General features: G+C 41.6%; 1 protein-coding gene across 3 annotated transcripts in view; it reads right to left on the reverse strand.

Moving 5' to 3' along the window:
* Positions 1 to 22,778, reverse strand: part of quo (quattro) — a 71,659-nt gene that overhangs the window by 24,429 nt on the left and 24,452 nt on the right. For 2 of the 3 annotated variants that reach the window (XM_064967682.1, XM_064967684.1), the window contains exons 2-12: positions 17,975 to 18,172; positions 15,368 to 16,967; positions 13,249 to 13,455; positions 12,948 to 13,071; positions 10,571 to 10,664; positions 5,563 to 5,649; positions 5,187 to 5,303; positions 4,580 to 4,678; positions 4,348 to 4,496; positions 3,950 to 4,088; positions 1,635 to 1,757 (exon numbers count right to left, since the gene is read on the reverse strand). In XM_064967682.1, coding sequence (XP_064823754.1) covers positions 1,635 to 1,757; positions 3,950 to 4,088; positions 4,348 to 4,496; positions 4,580 to 4,678; positions 5,187 to 5,303; positions 5,563 to 5,649; positions 10,571 to 10,664; positions 12,948 to 13,071; positions 13,249 to 13,455; positions 15,368 to 16,967; positions 17,975 to 18,172 — 2,937 coding nt within the window. The remainder of the gene's footprint in view (positions 1 to 1,634; positions 1,758 to 3,949; positions 4,089 to 4,347; positions 4,497 to 4,579; positions 4,679 to 5,186; positions 5,304 to 5,562; positions 5,650 to 10,570; positions 10,665 to 12,947; positions 13,072 to 13,248; positions 13,456 to 15,367; positions 16,968 to 17,974; positions 18,173 to 22,778) is intronic. The other variant, XM_064967683.1, reaches the window with a different exon arrangement.

The raw sequence follows: 22,778 nt of genomic DNA on the forward strand, positions 1-22,778 counted from the left end.
CCTTATTAAGAAGCATCTCAAGGTCCTGGAGTGGCCAATAGAACATCTTTGGAGGGAGCTGAAAGTCTGTATTGCCCAGCGACAGCCCCGAAACCTGAAGGATCTGGAGGTCTGCATGGAGGACTTGGCCAAAATCCCTGCTGCAGTGTGTGCAAACCTGGTCAAGAACTACAGGAAATGTATGATCTCTGCAATTGCAAACAAAGGTTTCTGTACCACATATTTAGTTCTGCTTTTGTGATGTATCAAATACTTATGCCATGCAATAAAATGCAAATCAATTACTTTAAAAAAACATACAATGTGATTTTCTGGATTTTTGTTTTAGATTCTGTCTCTCCCAGTTGAAGTGTACCTTCAAATTACAGACCTCTACATACTTAAGTAGGAAAACATGCAAAATTGATTGTCAGTGTATCAAATTCTTGTTCTCCCCACTGTATATCCACATTAAAACGAGTCCTATATCGACATAACCTGAAAGGCCGCTCAGCAAGGAAGAAGCCACTGCTCTAAAACCGCCAAAAGAAATACAGACTACAGTTTGCAAATAATCCGGCAACAAAGTCAACAAAGTCAAGGTATTGGAGTGGACATCAAAGCCTTGACCTCAATCCTATAGACAATTTGTGGGCAGAACTTAAAAGGCATGTGTGAGCAAGGAGGCCTATAAACCTGACTCAGTTACACCAGCTCTGTCAGGACGAATGGGCCAAAATTCGCCCAACTTATTGAGGGAAGCTTGTGAAAGGCTACCCGAAACGTTTGACCCAAGTAAAACAATTTAAAGGCAATGCTACAAAATACTAATTGAGTGTATGTAAACCTCTGACAAACTGGGAACATGATGAAATAATTCAATGCTGAAGTAAATCATTTTCCTGTAACGACCATTGTTGGTGGAAGAAGGTGAGGACCAATGCGCAGCGTGGTAAGTGTTCATAATTTTTAATAATGAAATTGAACACTGAACAAAAACAACAAAGTGAACGAACGAAACCGAAACAGTTCTGTCTGGTGCAGAATACAAACACTCAACAGAAAATAATCACCCACAACTCAAGGGTGAAAACAGGCTGCCTAAGTATGGATCTCAACCAGGGACAACAATTGACAGCTGCCTCTGACTGAGAACCATACCAGGCCAAACACAGAAATACCAAATCGTAGAAAAACGAACATAGGCAACCCACCCAACTCACGCCCTGACCATACTAAAACAAAGACATAACAAAAGAACTAAGGTCAGAACATGACATTTCTCTGCTATTATTCTGACATTTCTCATTCTTAAAATCAAGTGGTGTAACTAACTGACCTAAGACAGGGCATTTTTACTAGGATTAAATGTCAAGAATTGTGAAAAACTGAGTTTAAATGTATTTGGCTAAGGTGTATGTAAACTTCCGACTAGTAAAACTGTTTCTATATAAACCAGACCTTTGTGAATAGCCTCCACTAAGGACAATAGGGGGTCAGCAGAGAAATGTGAATCACATCTATAGATCTCAACGAAGGAATCAGCCCTTAAAGGCCTTAAAGGCCCACTCTGTGAGTTTTACAAACATTTTCGATCATTGACTTGAATTTACCTCATAATCTTAATTAACAGTCTAACCCCAACCCAGCTGTACCTTGGCCTGAGTGAGGAAGGAGCCAAAGTGCTGAAGGGCTTTGCTCACACTCTCCAGGGTGTCCTCCGTTGAGTTGGAAACCTTTAGCTGTTGCTCTCCTTCTGTATTAAACCACATCTTGGCCTATGAAGTACACATTCAGATAGAAAAATATATATCATAAGGCATACTAATCAGACCTACGTGAATAGAGTATTAGTTTTCTTTCAATCATTTTAGGTGCCCTTGATTTAACCTCTAAGGGATTGGTTTCCCTAAACTGGGAAGGTTGTTGCTAATGTGACTAGAATGACGTTGTAAGTAACAGCCAACTTTCCAGGACATAGACATGTCTTATATCGGCAGAAAGCATATTACAGAGAGCATGTTAATCTAACTGCCTTGTCCAATTTACAGTAGCTATTACATTGGAAAAATGCCATGCTATGCCAGAGATAACAGGTAGCATGGTTGTGTTTGATAAAAATCAATTTTTATTTTCAAATGTAGGAACTGGGTTCTTCAGTTTGAGGCCCTGCTGTCTTTGGCTCCACACCCACCCCGCCCGACCATCTAGATGTGTGAAGGTTAGTGTCTTTTCTGTAGGGAAGCTAATTATCCAACATGTATGACATTCCTTAGAGTGTCTAAACTTACAAAAATGCTATGGTAATAAAAAATGTATGTTCTCTGTAGTTATGTACTTGAAAATGTATAAATTGACAAATTCGGCTTAATTGGACAAACTCCTGGCAGACTTGATACAATATATATAGTGTAGTAATGTAATGCTTCACTGAAACAATCTGAAACTTGGCACACACACTGCTACTGTCTGGTGGCAATCCTCTATATTCTCTTGCATTTCAAAGATGATGGAATCTAATGTGTTATATTCTCCTACATTAATTTCACATTTCCACAAACTTCAAAGTGTTTCCTTTCAAATTCACACCCCTTGACTTATTCCACATCTTGTTGTGTTACAGCGTGAATTCAAAATGGATGGAAAATATATATAATCTCACCAATCCACACACAATACCCCATAATGACAAAGTGAAAACATGTTTTTAGACATTTGTAAAGATCTATTGAAAATAAAATACAGAAATTTACATAAGTATTCACACCCGAGTCAATACTTTGTAGAAGCACCTGTGGCAGCGATTAACAGCTGGATTGTGCAACATTTGCCAATTATTCTTCAAGCTCTGTCAAATTGCATGTTTTGGAATATTTTAATTCTGTACAGGCTTCCTTCTTCTTACTCTATCAATTAGGTTACTATTGTGGAGTAACTACAATGTTGAGGGACCTTACAGATAATTGCATGTGTGGGGTTCAGAGATGAGGTAGTCATTCAAGAATCATGTTAAACACTATTATTGCACACAGAGTCCATGCAAATTATTTTGTGACTGGTTGAGCTCCTCTTTTCCGTTCGCCGCAGCTAGCGACTGGAACTGACAGCTGTGGCTGCTTCGTGTGATGTATTGTTGTCTCTACCTTCTTGCCTTTGTGCTGTTGTCTGTGCCAATAATGTTCGTACCATGTTTTGTTCTGCTACCATGTTGTGCTGCTGCTGTGTTGTGTTGCTACCATGTTGTTGTTATGTGGTGTTGTTGCCATGCTTTTATTTGTATTTTATTTAAACCTTTATTTAACTAGGCAAGTCAGTTAAGAACAAACTCTTATTTACAATGATGGTATATCAAAAGGCAAAAGGCCTCCTTTGGGACGAGGGCTGGGATTTAAAAAAATAAAATAAAATAAAATCTATAAGAAAAAACTCACATCACGACAAGAGAGAAACCACAACACTACATAAAGAGAGACCTAAGACAATAACATAGCATAGCAGCTGCACATGACAAGACAGCATGGTAGCAACACAACATATACTGTGTTGTCATGTGTTGCTGCCATGTGTTTTGTCCCCACAGAAGGCCTTTTGCCTTTTGGTAAGACATCATTGTAAATAAGAACCTCGTTAAATGAAGGTTAAATAAAATACATGTCAAAATGCAAATTGTTACTCCTGAAATTATGTAGGCTTATCATAACAAAGGGGTTTGAATACTTATTGACTCAAGACATTTCAGCTTTTCATTTTTAAACGTATTTGTAAAAATATAAAAAATCATAATTCCACTTTGACATTATGGGGTATTATGTGTAGGCAGTTGACAGAAAAATCTCTATTTAGTCCATTTTGAAATCAAGCCTATTACACAAAATAATGTAGAAGAAGTCAAGGGAAGGGGTGTGAATACTTTCTGAAGACACTGTACTTCTATCTGAATGTCCTGTAAAGTTGCAACCTCCTGACCTACCGTGTCGAGATCTGACTCCGCCTCCCTGAGTTTGAGCAGGAAGTCCAGGTGCCGCAGTGACTCGTTGGACCTCATCACCAGCGTATGAACACTCTCCTCCACCTGGTTATACAGGACCGTCACTGACTCCAAAGCGTCACTGTAATAAGAGGTGGACGTTAGCAAACATTCACTCCTGTCCTCACCACTTCACAATGATAGATGGTTTATGGAGTTCTGGCACAAAATGGCTGTCGTGGCATCACCTAGATGGTTGATACCATAGAGATGGATGAATTGTGGTCACTTGCCACATAGCCCGTTTTAGCTTGGGCAGTGTCATGGAGGGCTTTCACAATTGTATGGGTGTTACACATCAGTTATCCACAACAAATCATGAATTTGATGAAGACCAATACCTGTAGTCATCGGACTTGGCAAATCGAAACTCTTCCCTCCTCATTCTGGCCAGGATGGCCCCACCTTCTCTCTGTAAAGTAACCAATCGGATGTCCTGCAGTACCTCTTTCATTGAGGTCTTCTGATCTTGAATAGATAGCTGGACGTCCTGAACAAAAAACAACAACAACAACAACCTAAAGCTAAAAAAAATAATGTTTTATTTAAGTTACTTCATGAAACTGTAACTACCTGGGCGGTGTCCATTTTTGGATTGCCATCAATTTTCTTGATTGCTCTATGTAGTATATGGGCTGCCCCTTGCAAGTCCGTCACAAAGGAAATTAGCTTCTGAAACGGATTAAGAAAATAGATTTTAGGATCCAGACTCAAAACAAAATCAATGCAATAGATTGGGGGAGATTTATGCTTTGGAATACCAATGACAACAGCTATGCAAACAAGCCCAAACTCGCCCACTATCCTAAGAAGATCCTTGATGACTAATCCTGCAACAACAGGAAATTTGAATTATTATGTGGATTATAATTAATGGACATGTAGGGGTTGATTTAAAACATTTTCGTAGTCTGAAATTTCTTAGTGGAAATTAATAAACTTAAGAGGCCTTTTTAAACCTCAACGACACTACAAGTTTTACATTTCCTGGTTTGCAGGACAGTACTCCTGCAACAGGTTGATCGAAATAAGATCCTACATCTGTCAACAACAATTTAAAATTAATTTGATGACACTTGTATATCCGATTTACTAGAAATCTACTAGAAATCTTGACCATACAAATGATTTAAAGAGGCCATGACATATGTTGAAACCATTTATAAATATTATACTGCACCTGATGAAACTGCAGCCAATCAGTGTGGCTGTAGGGGAAGGTCCCGCCCAAATCAGAGGTCAGCTGTTGTCCCTCCACCAGCTTGTGCAGGGCCTTCAGAGAAGTCACCATGTCCATCTGATTGACAGGAGGCATGTGGGGAGGGGTCAGTCATATTACAGAGCAAGGGACTCTGTGTGGACATGTCTCAATAGTCCAGATTGCAGGATTGAAAATGAGGAAAGGAAGTATCCCTCGTATTGCTTTCAGAATAGTGTATATGAAGGAGAGGAGACAAGAGGAGGACCCCCCCCCCCTTTAGACAAATCCATGGTGTCTTGCAAAACAGAATTATGGGTGTGTGTGCATGCGCATGTGTGTCTGTATGCCCTCTGACCTGTAGTCCAGGGTGTCTTTCAGGGCGAGGGCTTGATTCTTTATCTACTAGCATCAGCACAATGCGGACTGCATGCAGGGCTTGTTCCTATGGAGACGACCATTAAGGAAACATGTCAGCACAAGACATCATTGCAGATCATCACAATGTACGCAATATGAATATAGGGTCCATTGAAAAATGTTTGCATAGATTGTTCTTCAGTACAGACGGATTGGTTGTTTAGCAATTTAGCGTCCGGTAACTAGATGACTTCATACTGCATTTTAAAGGTCCTGAACAGTCATTATGAAAAGTACTTTTTCTCTCTAAGCTAACTACCAGGAAGTTTGAAAAGACAGGCTGAGCGGGCAGGGAGCTTATATTGACTGACAGCTCTTTGAAACAACTATTTCAAGTAACTTGGATGCAGTGAACACTGTCACAGTAAAGTAATCTCAAGCAAATTTGGGGATACACAAAGCAACTCAAACATTGAAATGCATCAATTATATATAGATTGTTTATACATCTTCCGTTTGGCATGTCTAGTAATGCTGTTCACAGCAGCACTGATGGATGTGTTGATTTAACAACTGCGTTAGAGTTTTGAATGACCAGTCCCCCCCTTTTGTTCCATGCTGCATGAAGACCAAGCGAGGCAGTAACTAGCTTACACCAGACACAGATGAAAGGGGAAACATATAAGCAATGTTCCCTCTAAGCTGCACAGAAAAAATATCAGGACCAGTGAGAAGCACAAGATTGAACTTCACTCTTTCTAGACTTTTCCCTTTCAGTTAAAACTATCAGCGTTTCTCTTTACTGGGACAATTGTGATCGAATGAACGCAATAATAGTCACTTTCAATGCAATATAATAAAACAAACTATGCAAGACTTAGTATGCAAACTAACTATGCAAGAGATTTTGTGGGAGGCAGAACACTTCAGAGTAGTATTCTATTGTATTGACACACAGACCGATGCGGCATAAACAATCAGAGCTGCAGTAGGCTTATATGCAATTCGACCATTGCCACATATGGATCTGTGCCATTCACTTTGAAATGGACTGTGTTTACAGCATGAGCAGTCCTGAGTAGATGCGCTTGTTTTGAGATCAAAGCGAGAGCTGCATGTAGCCACGTGTGCACATTTTATTCATATCATTTGCTAGGCACAAAAACCACACTCAATGAGCTGTATTACGTCATAAACAAACAGGAAAACGCTCATCCAGTCCTAGTGGCCGGGGACTTTAATGCAGGGAACTTAAATCAGTTCTACCTAAATTCTGTAGTGGAGCAGGTTGAGAGCTCCAAGTTCCTTGGTGTCTCCATCACCAACAAACATGGTCCAAGCACACCAAGACAGTCGTTAAGAGGGCACGACAAAACCTATTCCCCCTCAGGCGACTGAAAAGATTTGGCATGGGTCCTCAGATCCTCAAAAGGTTTTACAGCTGCACCATCGAGAGCACCCTGACGGGTTGCATCACCGCCAGGTATGGCAACTGCTCGGTCTCCGACCGCAAAGCACTACAGAGGGTTGTGCGTACGGCCCAGTACATCACCGGGGTCAAGCTTTCTGCTATCCAGAACATCTATACCAAGCGGTGTCAGAGGAAGGACCCAAAAATTGTCAAAGACTCCAGCCACCCTAGTTATAGACTGTTCTCTCTGCTTCTGCACGGTATGCGGTACCGGAGCGCCAAGTCTAGGTCCAAGCCCCCCCCCCCCCCTGGAAAGCTGCTGCTACTCTCTGTTATTATCTATGCATAGTCACTTTAATAACTCTACCTACGTGTACATATTACATCAATTACCTCGACACCGTTGCCCCCGCACATTGACTCTGTACCGGTACGTCCTGTTTATAGCCCCACTATTATTATATACTGCTGCTCTTTAATCATTTGTTATTCTTATCTCTTACCATAATTGAGGTATTTTCTTAAAACTGCATTGCTGGTTAAGGGCTTGTAAGTTAGCATTTCACTGTTGTATTCGGTGCATGTGACAAATACAATTTGATTTGATTTGAATTAGTTGGCGAGTTATTAGCCCAGCTATACATAATTTATAGTCATCAATTGGGGAATGATTGCTTCCTACGAGAGCACCACAGGTGTGCATTTCTATCTTTGAAATGCTAGTCAGGTAAATAGCTTTTTTTGTCTCAATGGGTCAATTTGAGACAGGCTCGAATAAGCTAAGTAGCCAATAGGCAGAGGGTAGCATAATTTGTCTGATTCTTTGTAATAATGGTATGGGAATAATAATGCATTTTATTTTGCAAAGTGGTTTCTTTCTCAAACAACACAACAACATTTTCAGTCACCTCCTTGTCTGAGGGACAAGTGAATAAGCAGGTTAAAGTCAAACCCTACATATTTTTCCCCCAGAAGTCTCATGGAATGTAGGCCTACATTGAACAACACACATTGGCTGCTACTGTAGGATGAATGATAGAACAGCTATTTTCATGTTAAAATGTTACGCAATGCATTTTCTCCACTGTTTTTGATGGTAGGCTACACTGGTAGGCTTACATAATGATCAAATAGCCACAGAGCCTAGTTGACCACTGTTAAAACTGTAACTTAAAGCGGTTACAGCATCAGTGTTCACAGGAAACACATGCTGGAAGTTGCATAGATTTTTACAATGTTCAAGTTTGCACTCAGCATATCTGAAATTAGCTCAGTGCCCCAGAAAATGTGAGGGAACATTGCATATAAGTATCTTTGCCATAGATGAACAGGGTAAGCTTTTAATTATATTTGTTTGTTATAATATTATGTTTATTTTGATCCAAATTATATGGACCCTGATTTAACTTTCATTGTTAATTTGTTTATTTTTCATGGCAGATTCTTTATCCATAAAATGAAGATGGCAACTTACAAACCCCTCTTCGCATTGTTTAAGACAGAATTTAAATATTGTTTTGTAATGATCAGTAAGTGTAAAAACAAAAAAGCAATATGTATCATAAAACTTTCTAACAAATTGAACAAAATGTATCTCTTGTTTGTATATAGTTTGATTTTGTATTTGTTTTGTTCATAATAATAATAATACAACAATTAAAAATTAAATATAAAAAGTAGTCAGGCAACCAAACTTGCTTGCTACTTCCAGACACAAATGAGAAAACAGCTCACTGAAAATTACTCACCCTACCAGAGCTGGTTAGGCTGTTGTGTTATCCAGAGCATTGGTGACTGCAAATGTGCTATCAGATTTTCTGTTCGTAAATTCAGTGTTTTGCTTTCGGAGCATTCAAGCCACCACTGGACGCTATGGCCGAGGAGTAGGGTCGTTCTGACTTCACAACGGCAGTCAAGCACCCAAGCTAACTGGCTAATAGTAGTTTGCTAGCTACTTCCAGACACTTAATGAGAGAACACCCCACTCTGACTATTTTACTCGCCCTAGCAGAGCTGGTTAGACTGTTTTCATGTTATCCAGAGCATTGGTGACTGTAACTGTGCTGCTTGCAACAATTTAATTACGCCTTTTTGCCGACGTTTACTGACACCGGCCATATTCAACAGGTGTTGAACATTTGTAAATTCATCAGTTATTCTACACTCTGGCACACTCAGACGAGAGTCTTTTGTTAAGACATGTAGCTAGCTAGGTAAACAATGAACGCTAATCCCAACCCTGCAAGAATCTGCAGGTAGCTAACCAACCAGGTTCCATGTTAGCTAGCTAACATTAGGCTATAACTAGTCAAGTAAATAGGACTGAGATATGAATAATAAGATCCTACAAGTAACGTTAGCTAGCGAGCCAGCCAGCTAACGTTAGTTTTCTAACAGTACACTTTAACTTGAAATTGAACCACTTTCTGTCAAAATTAAAAACGTGTAATATCTGAAAATGTAGCTAGCTAGACTATCTTACCCTTGTACATCATTGATGTACGCATCTCCTGTCGGATGCTATGGTTGCCCTTAGTTTGAGATGTAATCCAGAGACATGTTTTCTCCATCTCCTTAGCTATCATACTCAAATTCCACTGATTTCAAAACTCGGTCCTCCAGAAAGTGGAGACCATACACGTACTGTTAGCGTGTGAGCCAGCCAGCTAACGTTAGTTAGCTAACAGGACACTTTAACTTCACATTTGGCGTATGCAGTTTTACTACGCAATACAATTTAAAAAAAAAGCTGTGCTAGAGAGGATTACCTAGACATACAGACCAGCTCAAATAGACAGAAGCATGCTATATGGCAGACCAATCCAAACTCATCTCTCGGTATGTCCAGCCCACTAATTAACTCAGCCAATCATGGGTAGCAGGAAGGTTTCTTTATTTTTCTGTGGCAAAACCAACTAGGCTCTTAATTAAACAATTGTATTTGTATTTACAGATGAAATATACGTTTGTTATTAAGGCACATGAAAGTTCACATGTTCCAGAAGGCATTTCTGCCCCAAAAAACGCATTTTGATTTAAAAGAAAAATTTACATTCAAACGGCTCTCCTGTGAAGTAGTAACCCGCGACATACGCCTAGTTTCCTGAAACGAGTCAAAGGCTGACATCCTACAGTCAAATTTTTGCACCAGTAGAATAGCTATCTAGCTATATAAACCACACCCCTCTGCAACCAATAATTCTCTGATGTTGTTCACAAGGCGGTACTTATTTCAATTAGGTAAGCGAATATCATTTTGCCATTGGTGTACCTTAATTAATGACAGTTAAGGTGATGTCACCTTGTCTTCTTTAAAATGAATCCAAGTGTTTGGCATGGGGGAAGGGACAAGTAACTTTATGGTCAAACTTTATCAATATACTGTAGAAGCAACTGTCATTTTTCATACTTTGGTCATCATACTTTAATCTGGTTCCCTTCACAAGACTGTTCCTGACCTTTAACACCCTGTAACTAGATAACTCATGGTATGACACCCCACTATCAACTCTTTATCTCAGAATCTAGATCGGCAGATGGATTATAGTTTGACAGTTGACTCTTAATGTAAAGGAATGGCTCTTATTTTCCTAACCTGAACCATCAGTAGGGCTTTGTAGAAGAAAGAGGGAGGAGGTTTCTTCCTGGCATCGATCACCACTGTCATTCCCAGGTCCCGCACCTCTTTTCTAGGGAAATACAGGGAAGTGAGTTGGGGCATATTAGAAAGTTGTTCACACTATCTTGGCATTCTCTCACTTTACCTGATTGAGGTGTCATTTCAGTGGTTTTAGTGGTTTCACCTCTCCTCTCCCTCTGCCTCTGCCCCCCCCTCAATTCAAAGGGTCTTTTGCTCAATTCAATTTAAGGGCTTTATTGGCATGGGAAACATATGTTTACATTGCCAAAGAAAGTGAAATAGATAATAAGCAATACCAAAATAAATGTAAACATTACACTTCCAAAAGATTCAAAAGAATACATAGATTTCAAATGTCATATTATTTGTATCTACAGTGTTGTAAGGATTAGAAAATAGTTAAAGTGCAAAGGGGAAAATAAATAAACATAAATATAGGTTGTATTTATAATGGTGTTTGTTCTTCACTGGTTTCCCTTTTTTTGTGGCAACAGGTCACAAATGTTGCTGCTGTGATTGCACACTGGTATTTCAACCAATAGATATCGGGGTTAATCAAAATTTGATTTAATTTCAAATTCTTTGTGGGTCTGTGTAATCTGAGGAAAATCTCTCTCTCTAATATGGTCATACATTTGGCAGGAGGTTAGGAAATGCAGCTCAGTTCCCACCTCATATTGTGGGCAGTGTGCACATGGACTGTCTTCTCTTGAGAGCCAGCTCTGCCTTCAGAGGCCTTTCTCAATAGCAAGGTTATGCTCACTGAGCCTGTACATAATCAAAGATGTCCTTAATTTTGGGTCAGTCACATTGGTCAGGTATTCTGCCACTGTGTACTCTCTGTTTAGGGCCAAATAGCATTCGAGTTTGCTCTGTTTTTTTAGTACATTCTTTCTAATGTTTAAAGTAATTAGATTTTTCTTTTCTCATGATTTGGTTGGGTCTAATTTTGTTGCAGTCCTGGGGCATGTTTGTGTTTGTGAACAGAGACCCAGGACCAGCTTGCTTAGGGGGCAAGTTTATCTCCAGGTTTATTTCTCTGTAGCTGATGGCTTTGTTATGGAAGGTTTGGGAATTGCTTCCTTTTAGGTGGTTGAAGAATTGAACGGCTCTTTTCTGGATTTTGATAATTAGCTCTCACACACAGAGAGAGTACCCCCCCACTCAAGCCCCCACCTTCCCGTATGTTCTTTTAAAGCATGCATACCAGACAGTTGGCAGTCATTGTGGTTTGTCAGGATTGGATGAATCATAAAGGGTTAAATGAGGGACATAAAGGCAACAACATTAAAGGGCCTATCTGTTTAACCAGGCAGCCGTCACCTTGAACTTCAAAGTGTGTCCATTATTAAAGCTGTGTAAACAGATTAGACTGTAATATGTGTATTATGAGGACATTTGGCTTTTAAACAGTCCCAGCTCCAAGACCATGTCAGCTGGGGATAAAGCTAGAAGATTTAAAAAATAAAAATAAAAACATGCACTACTAGCACCGACATTGCTGATAGCTTCTTTATTGAGGAAAAATGTATTTACTATGACTGTGATATGTGGTTGTCTCACCTAGCTATAGTTGCTACCATGCTGTCTTGTCATGTGTTGCTGCCTTGCTATGTTGTCTTAGATCTTTCTTTATGTAGTGTTGTTTTGTTGTTTTGTCTCTCTTGTCGTGATGTGTGTTTTGTCCTATATTTCTATGTTCTTTTTTAAATTTTGTTATATATTTTATCCCAGCCACCGTCCCCGCAGGGGGTCTTTTGCCTTTTGGTAGGCAGTCATTGTAAATAAGAATTTGTTCTTAACTGACTTAAGGTTAAATACATTTAAAATAAATGTAAAAAGCTAGCTTACTGTTAGATGAATGCACTGTAAGTCTCTCTGGATAAGAGCGTCTTATAAATGGCAAAAATGTAAATGTAGAATCCACAAACCATGTCAGGACAGTGATTACTTCAAGGAAGGAAGGAAGGAAGGAGGTAAAGAAGGAAGGATGCATTAATAGAGTATTCAAATAGGGCTCAAGCACAAGGCCTGTGTATGAGGCATGTACAGTAATGTTTTACTGCCCCCCTTTGGTTAAAAAATATAACCAAAAATCCATGACTGGAATGTTTTGACAACTTGCACTAGAAAGTGCTGAGAGGGTCACTTAAATTATTTACAAACAATGTGAAATACTAATTTCCATGTCATTAATTTCACATGCATGACTGGATATTATAGTAAGGTAAGGGCAGACCAGACTAGTTGATCACCTAAACCCTATACAAATCACATACAGTAAACTCCCTTGAATTATCACCGAAGATGATTAGGGATTGATTGGTATTACCTGGGGATGGAGTGGAGGTAGAGTAGCACTTTGCACACCTCATGGGCGTACAGCAGAGGAGATGTCCAGCCCTGCCTGTCCCCATGGACCTCCAGCACGGCCCTGCCCACCCTGTCTCTGCTCCCTGGAGGTTGAGGAGACAAGGGTGTCATGGAGAGTTTAGATGGAGAAAAGTGTGGACCAGGGTCGTATTCATAAGGGCAGACCGTAGCAACACGCTTTGCAACTGAAAACGAAAATGAGTGTTTGTTATTGGACAACTCTGGATAACACTAAACGCAATGCAGAACAAACACTGTACCTGGCAGACTGACAATGCCCAGGTGAAGCAGGCCACTGATGCTTCTGAAAATGGAGTGTTGGGTGGAGGGAGATGGAGGAGAACTGGATACGGGGGAGGGGGGTTGGATGAGGGGAGCTGAGGGCTTCGTTTTTGGGCTCTGGGGTTTGGTGTCAGGTCTGTTGGGTGGTGCAATAGCCAGCGTTTCAACTTTGCCAGGCTGGGGATCTTGTGGTGAAAAGAAATGACAGATCATATGAATTTCAATTTAACAAGGAAGATAGACACGGTTTGTGAAACACACAGGGTTGAAGAACAATGCTCTACTGTAAAGTCTTCCTTGCTGTTTCGAAGAAACAATAGATCAGCATTTTCAAAGCAATTCTGACACTATTCTGTACTGTATTCACTGTATATCCTGTTCAGTGACCTTTGGTCTTTTAGCACTGGGAGCATTTAGTTTTTCCAAGATAAATCTCAATGGAGTCTTTCATGCAAACTTTATCCTTATGCACCATATTTACGCAATTCACAGCCTTGCATTGGACATGCTCTCTCCCTGTAGCCAAACACTTTGAGGCTGTTAAGCCTGGCTTTGATTTCTAGCATTCTAACTTCTTCCAGAGCCAACAAAGGCTTGTCTGTGCTCCCTCTCCCTCACCAGTCCAATAGTCTCTGACAAACATGTCTCCAGACCTCTGAGTGCCCCTGTGAGGGTGTAGGGAGGAAGTATGTAATAAGAAATGGGTACAGTGCACTCTCCTTTCTCCCTAGCTCACTGACAGTCCTCTGAGTGTCCTTGTTAGGGTGTAGGGAGGAAGTATGTAATAAGAAATGGGTACAGTGCACTCTCCTTTCTCCCTAGCTCACTGACAGTCCTCTGAGTGTCCTTGTTAGGGTGTAGGGAGGAAGTATGTAATAAGAAATGGGGACAGTGCACTCTCCTTTCTTCCTAGCTCACTGACAGTCCTCTGAGTGTCCTTGTTAGGGTGTAGGGAGGAAGTATGTAATAAGAAATGGGGACAGTGCACTCTCCTTTCTCCCTAGCTCACTGACAGTCCTCTGAGTGTCCTTGTTAGGGTGTAGGGAGGAAGTATGTAATAAGAAATGGGGACAGTGCACTCTACTTCCTCCCTAGCTCACTGACAGTCCTCTGAGTGTCCTTGTTAGGGTGTAGGGAGGAAGTATGTAATAAGAAATGGGGACAGTGCACTCTCCTTCCTCCCTAGCTCACTGACAGTCCTCTGAGTGTCCTTGTTAGGGTGTAGGGAGGAAGTATGTAATAAGAAATGGGGACAGTGCACTCTCCTTCCTCCCTAGCTCACTGACAGTCCTCTGAGTGTCCTTGTTAGGGCCCTTGTGAGTGCTTAGGGAACAGGAACTGTTTCAATCCATGAAAGGAATGCCATGTTTACTACCATAGCCAATGGACACTGGCCTAATGGCCCCTTCTCAGAGTACAGCCTTATTAGAGTTATTTCTGTCCTTCTCCCTTGGTATTTGGAGTGAAGTGATTGCAGCCATTCTGCCCAGGAGAACAGACCAGAGAGCAGGAGAGGGGAAATTGTACCCCCCCCCCCAGACCCCTACATCATAGGGAGCCTCTTTATGGCATCCTCTGGCCTTTGACACAGCACACTCTCTTCAGTAGAAAGGGTCAATGTTGAGTTTAAATTAGTTGGTGCACACAGAGATGCTTTCAATGTCCATTTGAAACATTCACTTTTTATGAAGCAAGACAGTACGCTGGATGTGGTACAACAATGCTATAGCCAAAATGTTGCAATTCTGTCTGTGGGGTATTTCGACCCTCGGGAAATACAAAACATTAATCTCATACAATAGCAGAGCAGTAAAAATCTACTGACACTGTATCTAGGATTCAATTCATTGCCAACTCAATGCAAGTATAGGCTCATTGAATTCTAAATCTGTTGTTATCCCAAACAACATCAACGTCCCTTTAAACATGTTATTAAACGGTTAGTTCTCACAGTGGTAACAGATAGGGCATTCATATGTTGAAGTCAGCTGTCAGACGAAACTGCCAGTTGTTTCATCTGAAAACTGATAACTCAGGAAATTTCATCTGACAAATGAGAGATGTTCTAATATGGATGCTGTACATAGTCACCATTACCTTTCTTGGCAGACTGCTGTCTGTCCAGCTTGGGGGACATCGGCCCAAAGGCCTTGCCTTTCTTACACTGCACCACCTGGGAACTGGGGGGAATCATCTCTGGGCAGATGTCACTGTGGCTCCTGTTGTTCAGTTTATGGACCAGAGGACTTCCTCTGGCCTTCTCAGACACGGTGGACAGTGACCTGGGCTTGGTTTTGTGTTTACCTATGGTTTTCACCGCCTCAGGGTTCCAAATTGGCTTGGAGGTGTAGTCACACTCGCATGCATCAACCATGACCGGGTGAGAGATTGCTGGAGGTAACACTACCTTTGAGTCAGGTCCCGATTGATGGGCCACGTGGTGTGTCTGAAGATAGGGTTCCCCTTGGCACAGTTTATGGATGATTTGTGTTTCTATAGTATTTTTTCCTGGTTTGTGAGTTATGGCAGGTTCAATGGATTTGTGTGGTATGTGATTTAGGTCCAATGGGGGTTCTTTACCGAAGTGTCCATGTTGGTGTGGCTCGTGACCTACAATAGGCTCCTTATAGTGGTTACAGCACTCCCCGGGGTCCTGACCCGGACCTTTGGCGAGACCCCTGAAGCCCATCTCCTCCCCTTCACAGGGGCCAGACTCCTCCAGAGCAGCGAGCAGACCTATGCTCCCCCTTTCAAAGGGAACTGGGTTGCGCAGAGCTGCCAGGTAGGAGTCCCTGTACCTGCATTTTAGTTCCTGTCCACTAGGCTCCTGACCTAGCCTCCTCTGGCTGCATGGCATGCAAGGCTCTTCTGAAAATCTGAGGCTGCGCCCACAGGGGGTGCTGTTCATGAGCGGTACAGGGGGAGGGGGCCTGACTGGTTTGAACAAATGGGGAGTAGAAGAGTTGGGAGTCTTACTGCATCCCGTAAGAGACTCTTTCTCCTTTGCAAAATCCACTAAATCCACGTAGTCACCTTCGACCTCGCGGTAGTTCCGACTGGTGTCCCAGGTGTTAGGCGACACCCAGCCCACAGGCTTGACTAGTGGTTTGGCACGCGGTTTGGGAACGGGTTTTTCATGGTCCCCCTTGATTAGTTTTGAGGTACCATCCATGAGTCTCAAAGACACAGAGATCCCGTCCCTGGCAGGAAGGATCATGGTCTCTAGGGAAAGGGCGGAAGAAGTAGAGTCGGAAGAGGAGGGAATCTGCAACGGCTTCGGCACAAACGGAACGTCACGGATAACACTCGGTGTAGTCATGGTCTTGGGCTTGTCCAGAAACTCTGGAATGGCAACTTGTGCCCAGGGCACCTTCATCACTCCCTGGTCGGTGGAAAGCAGACAGCGGGAGAGTGGGGTGCCATGGCGGCCGTCGTTCACCTCCCTCAGCCAGTCAAGGGTGAAGATGCACGGGTAAGAGGTCTCGGGGATGGGGGTTTCCTCCACCTCACGGCAGCCCTCCTCCAAGAGACTTTTGAGAACGATGCGGGCTGCCTGTTCTCCAAAGGGCTCCACCTGCAGGTAAAAGTCTCCGGGGCGCAGCAGAAGAGGGTTGAGTGAGGCCAGTTGGATCACGGTCCTGTCGCGGAGGCATAGGGGCCAGCCCTCATAAAGGAAAAGCACATCCGAGTACGCAGCCTGGGGAGAGGAAGGGAGGGGTTGGAGAGGAAGGGAGAGGAAGGGAGAGGAAGGGAGAGGAAGGGAGGGGTTGGAGAGGAAGGGAGAGGAAGGGAGGGGTTGGAGAGGAAGGGAGAGGAAGGGAGAGGAAGGGAGAGGGGGTTAAATTGCATGGATTTACGATTTTTCTTAGGTCAGTGTTTTTTCGGCATTAATCCTGCGGTAGTACCGCACTATTTTTTGCCCAGCAACCAATTATCAACACCCTTGATTAGTTTAATCAGGTGTGTTAATGCTGTACTAGAAGAAACAATACTAAATTATCCATCATTTAAATTCCCGGGGTGCCCACTAGGGGTGCACATAAGCTATGTAACATGTGCCATGTGAGGAGACTAGAATCCTAAACAAAGCAGGCTTATGTCTACTTTAAATTGCATTTGACAGACTGGAATGCAATGAGGGAAGGATAGATTCACCATTCATTTCAGCTCAAATTCACCTTTATGTCAGTACACTACTGAGCTGTGGTTATGGAAAACTGATTCTGGCCTAAACCAGACTCTTATTGAGCCTCCAATAAGACAAATGCCTGGTATTCTAGACTGTTTTCTTTTGTACAATAAAAACAATCAAATATAATACTTTGCTGAGCGATGTCAGCTCATTTGCGTATCTGGCTTACAACCACAGAAAATAATAGAATTCGGAATTGATGAAGTATAAAGAACAGCTTGGATGTAACCCCTGATGGACAAGTACACCTTTTGTTGATCTCTTTTTGCTGAGATACAGTTAGAACCTCAGAACCTGTGCGGTTTTACTGTTACTGTCAAGTTGCTCCATCTATTATCTCTCTCTGTGTGTGTATGTGTGTGTATGTGTCTGTCTGAGAGAGATAGAGAGGTGTGTGTTTTTGTGTGTCTGTGTGTGTGTGTGTGTGTGTGTGTGTGTGTGTGTGTGTGTGTGTGTGTGTGTGTGTGTGTGTGTGTGTGTGTGTGTGTGTGTGTGTGTGTGTGTGTACTCACACACGCCGCCTGCTGCACGATCTCCAGGAGGTGTTTGGACGGGATGAGAAAGTCCAGCAGGCAGTGCAGAGCATCACCGCGGTATCGCTCCTCGATGGTCCTGAACAGCTGGCTGAGGACAGTGGGCGCTGTGGCCTCGAAGGGCGGGAACAGGGCCGACAGGGCACTCTGAATGGACGAGTCCAGGGATTCTGGATTCTAGTGAGGAAAGAAAGAAAGAAAGTGAGTGGGAGCGATAGAGGAATGTTTTAGTTTCAAGTCAAGTCAACTTCCACATCAACAAGTTCAAACATCAAATTAATTTCATTTCACATTCATATAAGATTGGAACGCATGACCAAAGAGTGAACGATAATGCAATTGTACCCTGACCCTTTTCATTGCAGCCATTGGAATGCAATGCAGGTATGTTTGCCAGAGTGCAAATTCCAAAATATGTGTGTGTGTGCCTGTGTGTGCGCGCGTATGTGTGTATGTGAATAGTTTCAGAGGTGAGTGTATATTTTGACCTCCACTAGTGTTGACAGCGCCGGTTTGTTTGAAGAAAGTCCCTATAACCATAGAACGTCCAAAAAGATAGATCATCTGTTAACGTAAAGCCACAGGAGCGATATCTTCCTTGGCTTTCACCCCTGCTCTGGGCCCTCTGGAATGCCTCAAAGCAATATCACTTGAGAGTCAGCAACACAAGAATGTTGAACTTTGAAGTAAACTGTATGGATATAATTTTAGGGGCATTGTAGCCTCTAGTTGTGTCTTCATATTCAGCATAATCATCAACATCGTCAAAACGTGATTGGAACGCTGAAAAGAAGGAACAATGCCCCAAAGCCAAAACATTCCTCTAAAATGTAATCATTTCACTCTCTGACTTCATTTTTAGTTTCAGGGAAATGTTTTATTTTGTTTGAGTGGGGAACTAAACTAATCAGAAAGTCTTTGGCATGCTCTGGATATGCTTAGCTCTGTGTTTCATGTCCTTCCAAAATGCACCTAATTTAAGCTGGTACTCTTCAAGCAGGGGAAGAGTCATGGTCTGAGTGAGAGAACAAAGAAATGTATGGTCTCCTTCACATCACAGGTCCCCATAGAGAAGAAGTTGTGTAAACGGACACCATTGTGCACTAGCGTCAGGCATGAAGGTAGTTTTACTACATACAGTATATGCTATGCTACATATGTCTGTTTTAGATAGTCACGGCAATAAGAACTAGACCATATTTATTCAGGGATGTGCTCTGCATTCTGCTCCTTGGACCACCTGTGGAGAATAGCACAAACTAAACACACAGAAGCAATCGGGGGAGTTTAAAAGGGATATTGCACGCCAAAATCAAAGTTTGTTAGATATTGTCCCACCTGAGAAAGTAGTATACTGTCAAATAGTCCTGAATGTGGTGATGCTTTCCATTGTGTACAGCAGTGGTTCCCAACCAGGGGTACTAGGAACCCTGCGGGTATTGGCCTATCCACAGACTGTACTTGAGAAGACTCATTTACCAGCATACTGGTAAAATGCACACTAGGGGTACTTCAGGGGTACTCCAGGCAGAGCAAAATTCAGTTGCAGTACAGTACATTAACTCAAAAAGGTTGGGAACAACTGGTGCACTGGATAGCCATATACATTTAGATAGACAAGGAATGTTTAAGTGTTTTTCTATCACAAATGTTGAATAACATTATCTTTGAACTTACTCTGACGATATTCTGTGGAGTTCGCCCTTCAGCTGGTCGAAATTTGGGACGAAATTTCAACCAAACAAATTCTAAACATAATTCCACTTTGACATTATGTGTTATCATGTGTAGGCCTGTGACAACAAATGTCATATTAGCAACCCATGATAGTTGTTGCATCTTTAGATCGCCCCTCTTTCTAAATTTCTAATGGATATTCTGATATCTGTCCATGAAACTGCTTGCATGTGCGTTGCGCATTTTAGAACAGTGTTTATCCACAAACTGTTTTTTGGAACATTTGCGTGTAGGCCTAATGCCTGTGTGCACATTGCTGCGCCTAAAATGTGAAGAAAGAATAGTTGATCAACATTTTAAGCTAAACATTCTAAACTTTGTTACCAGCCTTATTAAATGATATGGCTACTTTGATACGCATCGTGGGGATTAAGAAGTGAGTATATGTAATGCCCACTGAAAAATACGTGTGTATACCCTCCACTACACGGGTTGAATACATATCTAATCGAGATATAGTATATTAGTGTTTTATTTTTCATTCTTATTTTACAAATGTTGGAATTTTTCTTCAACTTTGACAGAGTATTTTGTGTAGATCGTTGACAGAAGCTTTGAATATTGTTAAACCTAATATTGTTAAGCCTTTAGAAGCCTTGACATATCCAAAAAGCCAAAGACGGATCATTTTGTTGAATATAGTGAAAGGAACACTCCTTCTCCAACCAAGGAAGAGGAGCAAACTGAAGAGAAGGATATTCATCTATTTAAATCAAATTAAATCACATTTTATTGGTCTCATACACATATTTAGCAGATGTTCTTGAGGGTGTAGCAAAATGCTTGCTATTGGAGAAATGCTTCTTCATTGTCAAACATGTAGCCCATATCCTTTTTACAGACAAAAAGCTTTATACCTTTACAAATGGGCTTCCTATGGATTCAAGGACCAACCAGAATATAGAATAACATGATGTGATTGGTGATGAGCTACATAAATCTGACCAAATGTTTTCAGACAATTGGACACAATTGGTCAGATTTACTTAGCTTGTTTACTATTTGGATTGCTATGGCTGCGTTTACACATGCAGCCCAATTATGATCTTCTTTCCCACTAATTGGTTCTTTGACCAATAACATCAGATCTTTTCACATCAGATCTTTTTCAGAGCTGATCTGATTGATTAAAATACCAATTATTGAAAAAAGTATTAGAATTGGGCTGCCTGTGTAAATGCAGCCTAATTGTTGGTTTTTGTGAGGATTCGTGAACACGCCACCTGAAAACAGTTACCTGGAAATTACATGGATTTTCAAGACTGGATTCCTATTTCATCTGAATGCAGCTGAGCTCTAGGTCTGTAGGTCTGTCATGTGTATTTGACTTGATTATGCTATTGGCTTTGTCTAGGACTGAGAGAGAACTTGCATGTTTTGCACAGTCAGTTGGCAGCTTTGGTCCACGTTTCAGACTTGCACAGTGTACTGTATATTGGATTGGATAGGATATCTCAGCACGCTCGCTCTCACAGTCGGTTCAAAGATCCCCTCTGTGTTGATCTCCAATCCCGCAATGACTGTTTTTAGACCTGACCTGATTTAGCTCTCTGGCTTAGCCAAGGCCACTGGGAGGTCTAGGGTAAACAGGCCTCCAACATCTTCAAAGGCCTCACACTGGCTGAGGGAGAGACACGCTAACATATGCTATGCTAATATATGACAGATGACTCAAAAGATATGCTAAATGCTAATGTATGATAACCCGCTAATGAACTTCCCTCTGGAGCAAAACACACTAGGGAGGCAGGGTATCCTAGTGGTTAGAACGCTGGACTAGTAACCAGAAGGTTGAAAGTTCAAGCCCCCGTGCTGGCAAGGTACAAATCTGTTGTTCTTCCCCTGAACAGGCAGTTAACCCACTGTTCCTAGGCTGTCATTGAAAATAAGAGTTTGTTCCTAACTGATTTGCCTGGTTAAATAACTAATAATTAACAACACTGTGCATTATACAGCAGCATTTCAGAATCCTTTTGCCACAGTGCTCAAATGTTTTGTTCTAGCCTAGGACTAACACCTGTGGATTAGGTTTGTTAGTGCTGGGCTCAAACAAACATGAGTCTGTCCCTCAGGAATCATCTAAAAACACTGTTCTACTTTAACCATTATGTTAATGTAGGTCGAGGTATGGCTTTGCGGTTGTGCTCACATTATTAGTACATTACACCAACAGGACGTGGATAATAAAATAAAATAATAACACTTATGGTTGTATTGAACCTCCATCGATAGTTTACTAATTACATGAAATCTTTGTGTCTGTTAGAAAGATTATGTCCTCAACTGAAAAGAATGCTTATTTCTGCTAATTGTGCACATCTGTTACAATACATCAGGAGTTGAAGAACAGAACTGCCTTTGAGGCCGGTCATCAGATGTTAATGTATAACAGCTGTGAATGAGTCATCATTCAATAATGAGTTCTACTATATGTCCACTGACCGAGACTTAGCACCATGTTCAATAAAAAGTACTCTGAAGTTATACCAGACTGAGCCAACACATTGTCCTATATTTGCTGCTAGACAGTCTATACATTATTTGTCCCCTATGGGCTCAGGACAAAATTAAGCAAATATTTAGACAAACAAGACACACATGCATTTAAAACAATTAGCAAATCGGTATATCAGTACTCTTGCAAAGGCCTTCCCATTCAACCCTGCTGAGGTCAATACTTTTTTACCAGAAATAAAACTATAGACTGCGGCTTTAAACGGCCACTGCAGTTCCTGATTTGGCCTCGTTTTTAAGACTGCTCATTAAGAAACGCTAGTGGCTATGACTGATGCCAAACGAGAGCTGTCTTGGGGGTGTAGTTTGATGTGGGTGTGTTATGTTTGCATATCATGCCCTGGTAGGTACTGTTGTTGGTCCCTCCTGGGTCACCGTAGCAACAACATAGCCACTTCTTCAAAGTAGTCACTTCCTTAAAATAGTCAGAAATAATCTAAAATGAGAACAATAACATGTCTAAAACATCATCATTTGCAACTGTCAAACTATTGTAAATAACGCACAAGCAACACACTGTTTATCAGTGCCC

The sequence above is a fragment of the Oncorhynchus masou genome, chromosome 6, assembly GCF_036934945.1.
Source record: "Oncorhynchus masou masou isolate Uvic2021 chromosome 6, UVic_Omas_1.1, whole genome shotgun sequence".
In the NCBI taxonomy this organism is placed as follows: domain Eukaryota; kingdom Metazoa; phylum Chordata; class Actinopteri; order Salmoniformes; family Salmonidae; genus Oncorhynchus; species Oncorhynchus masou.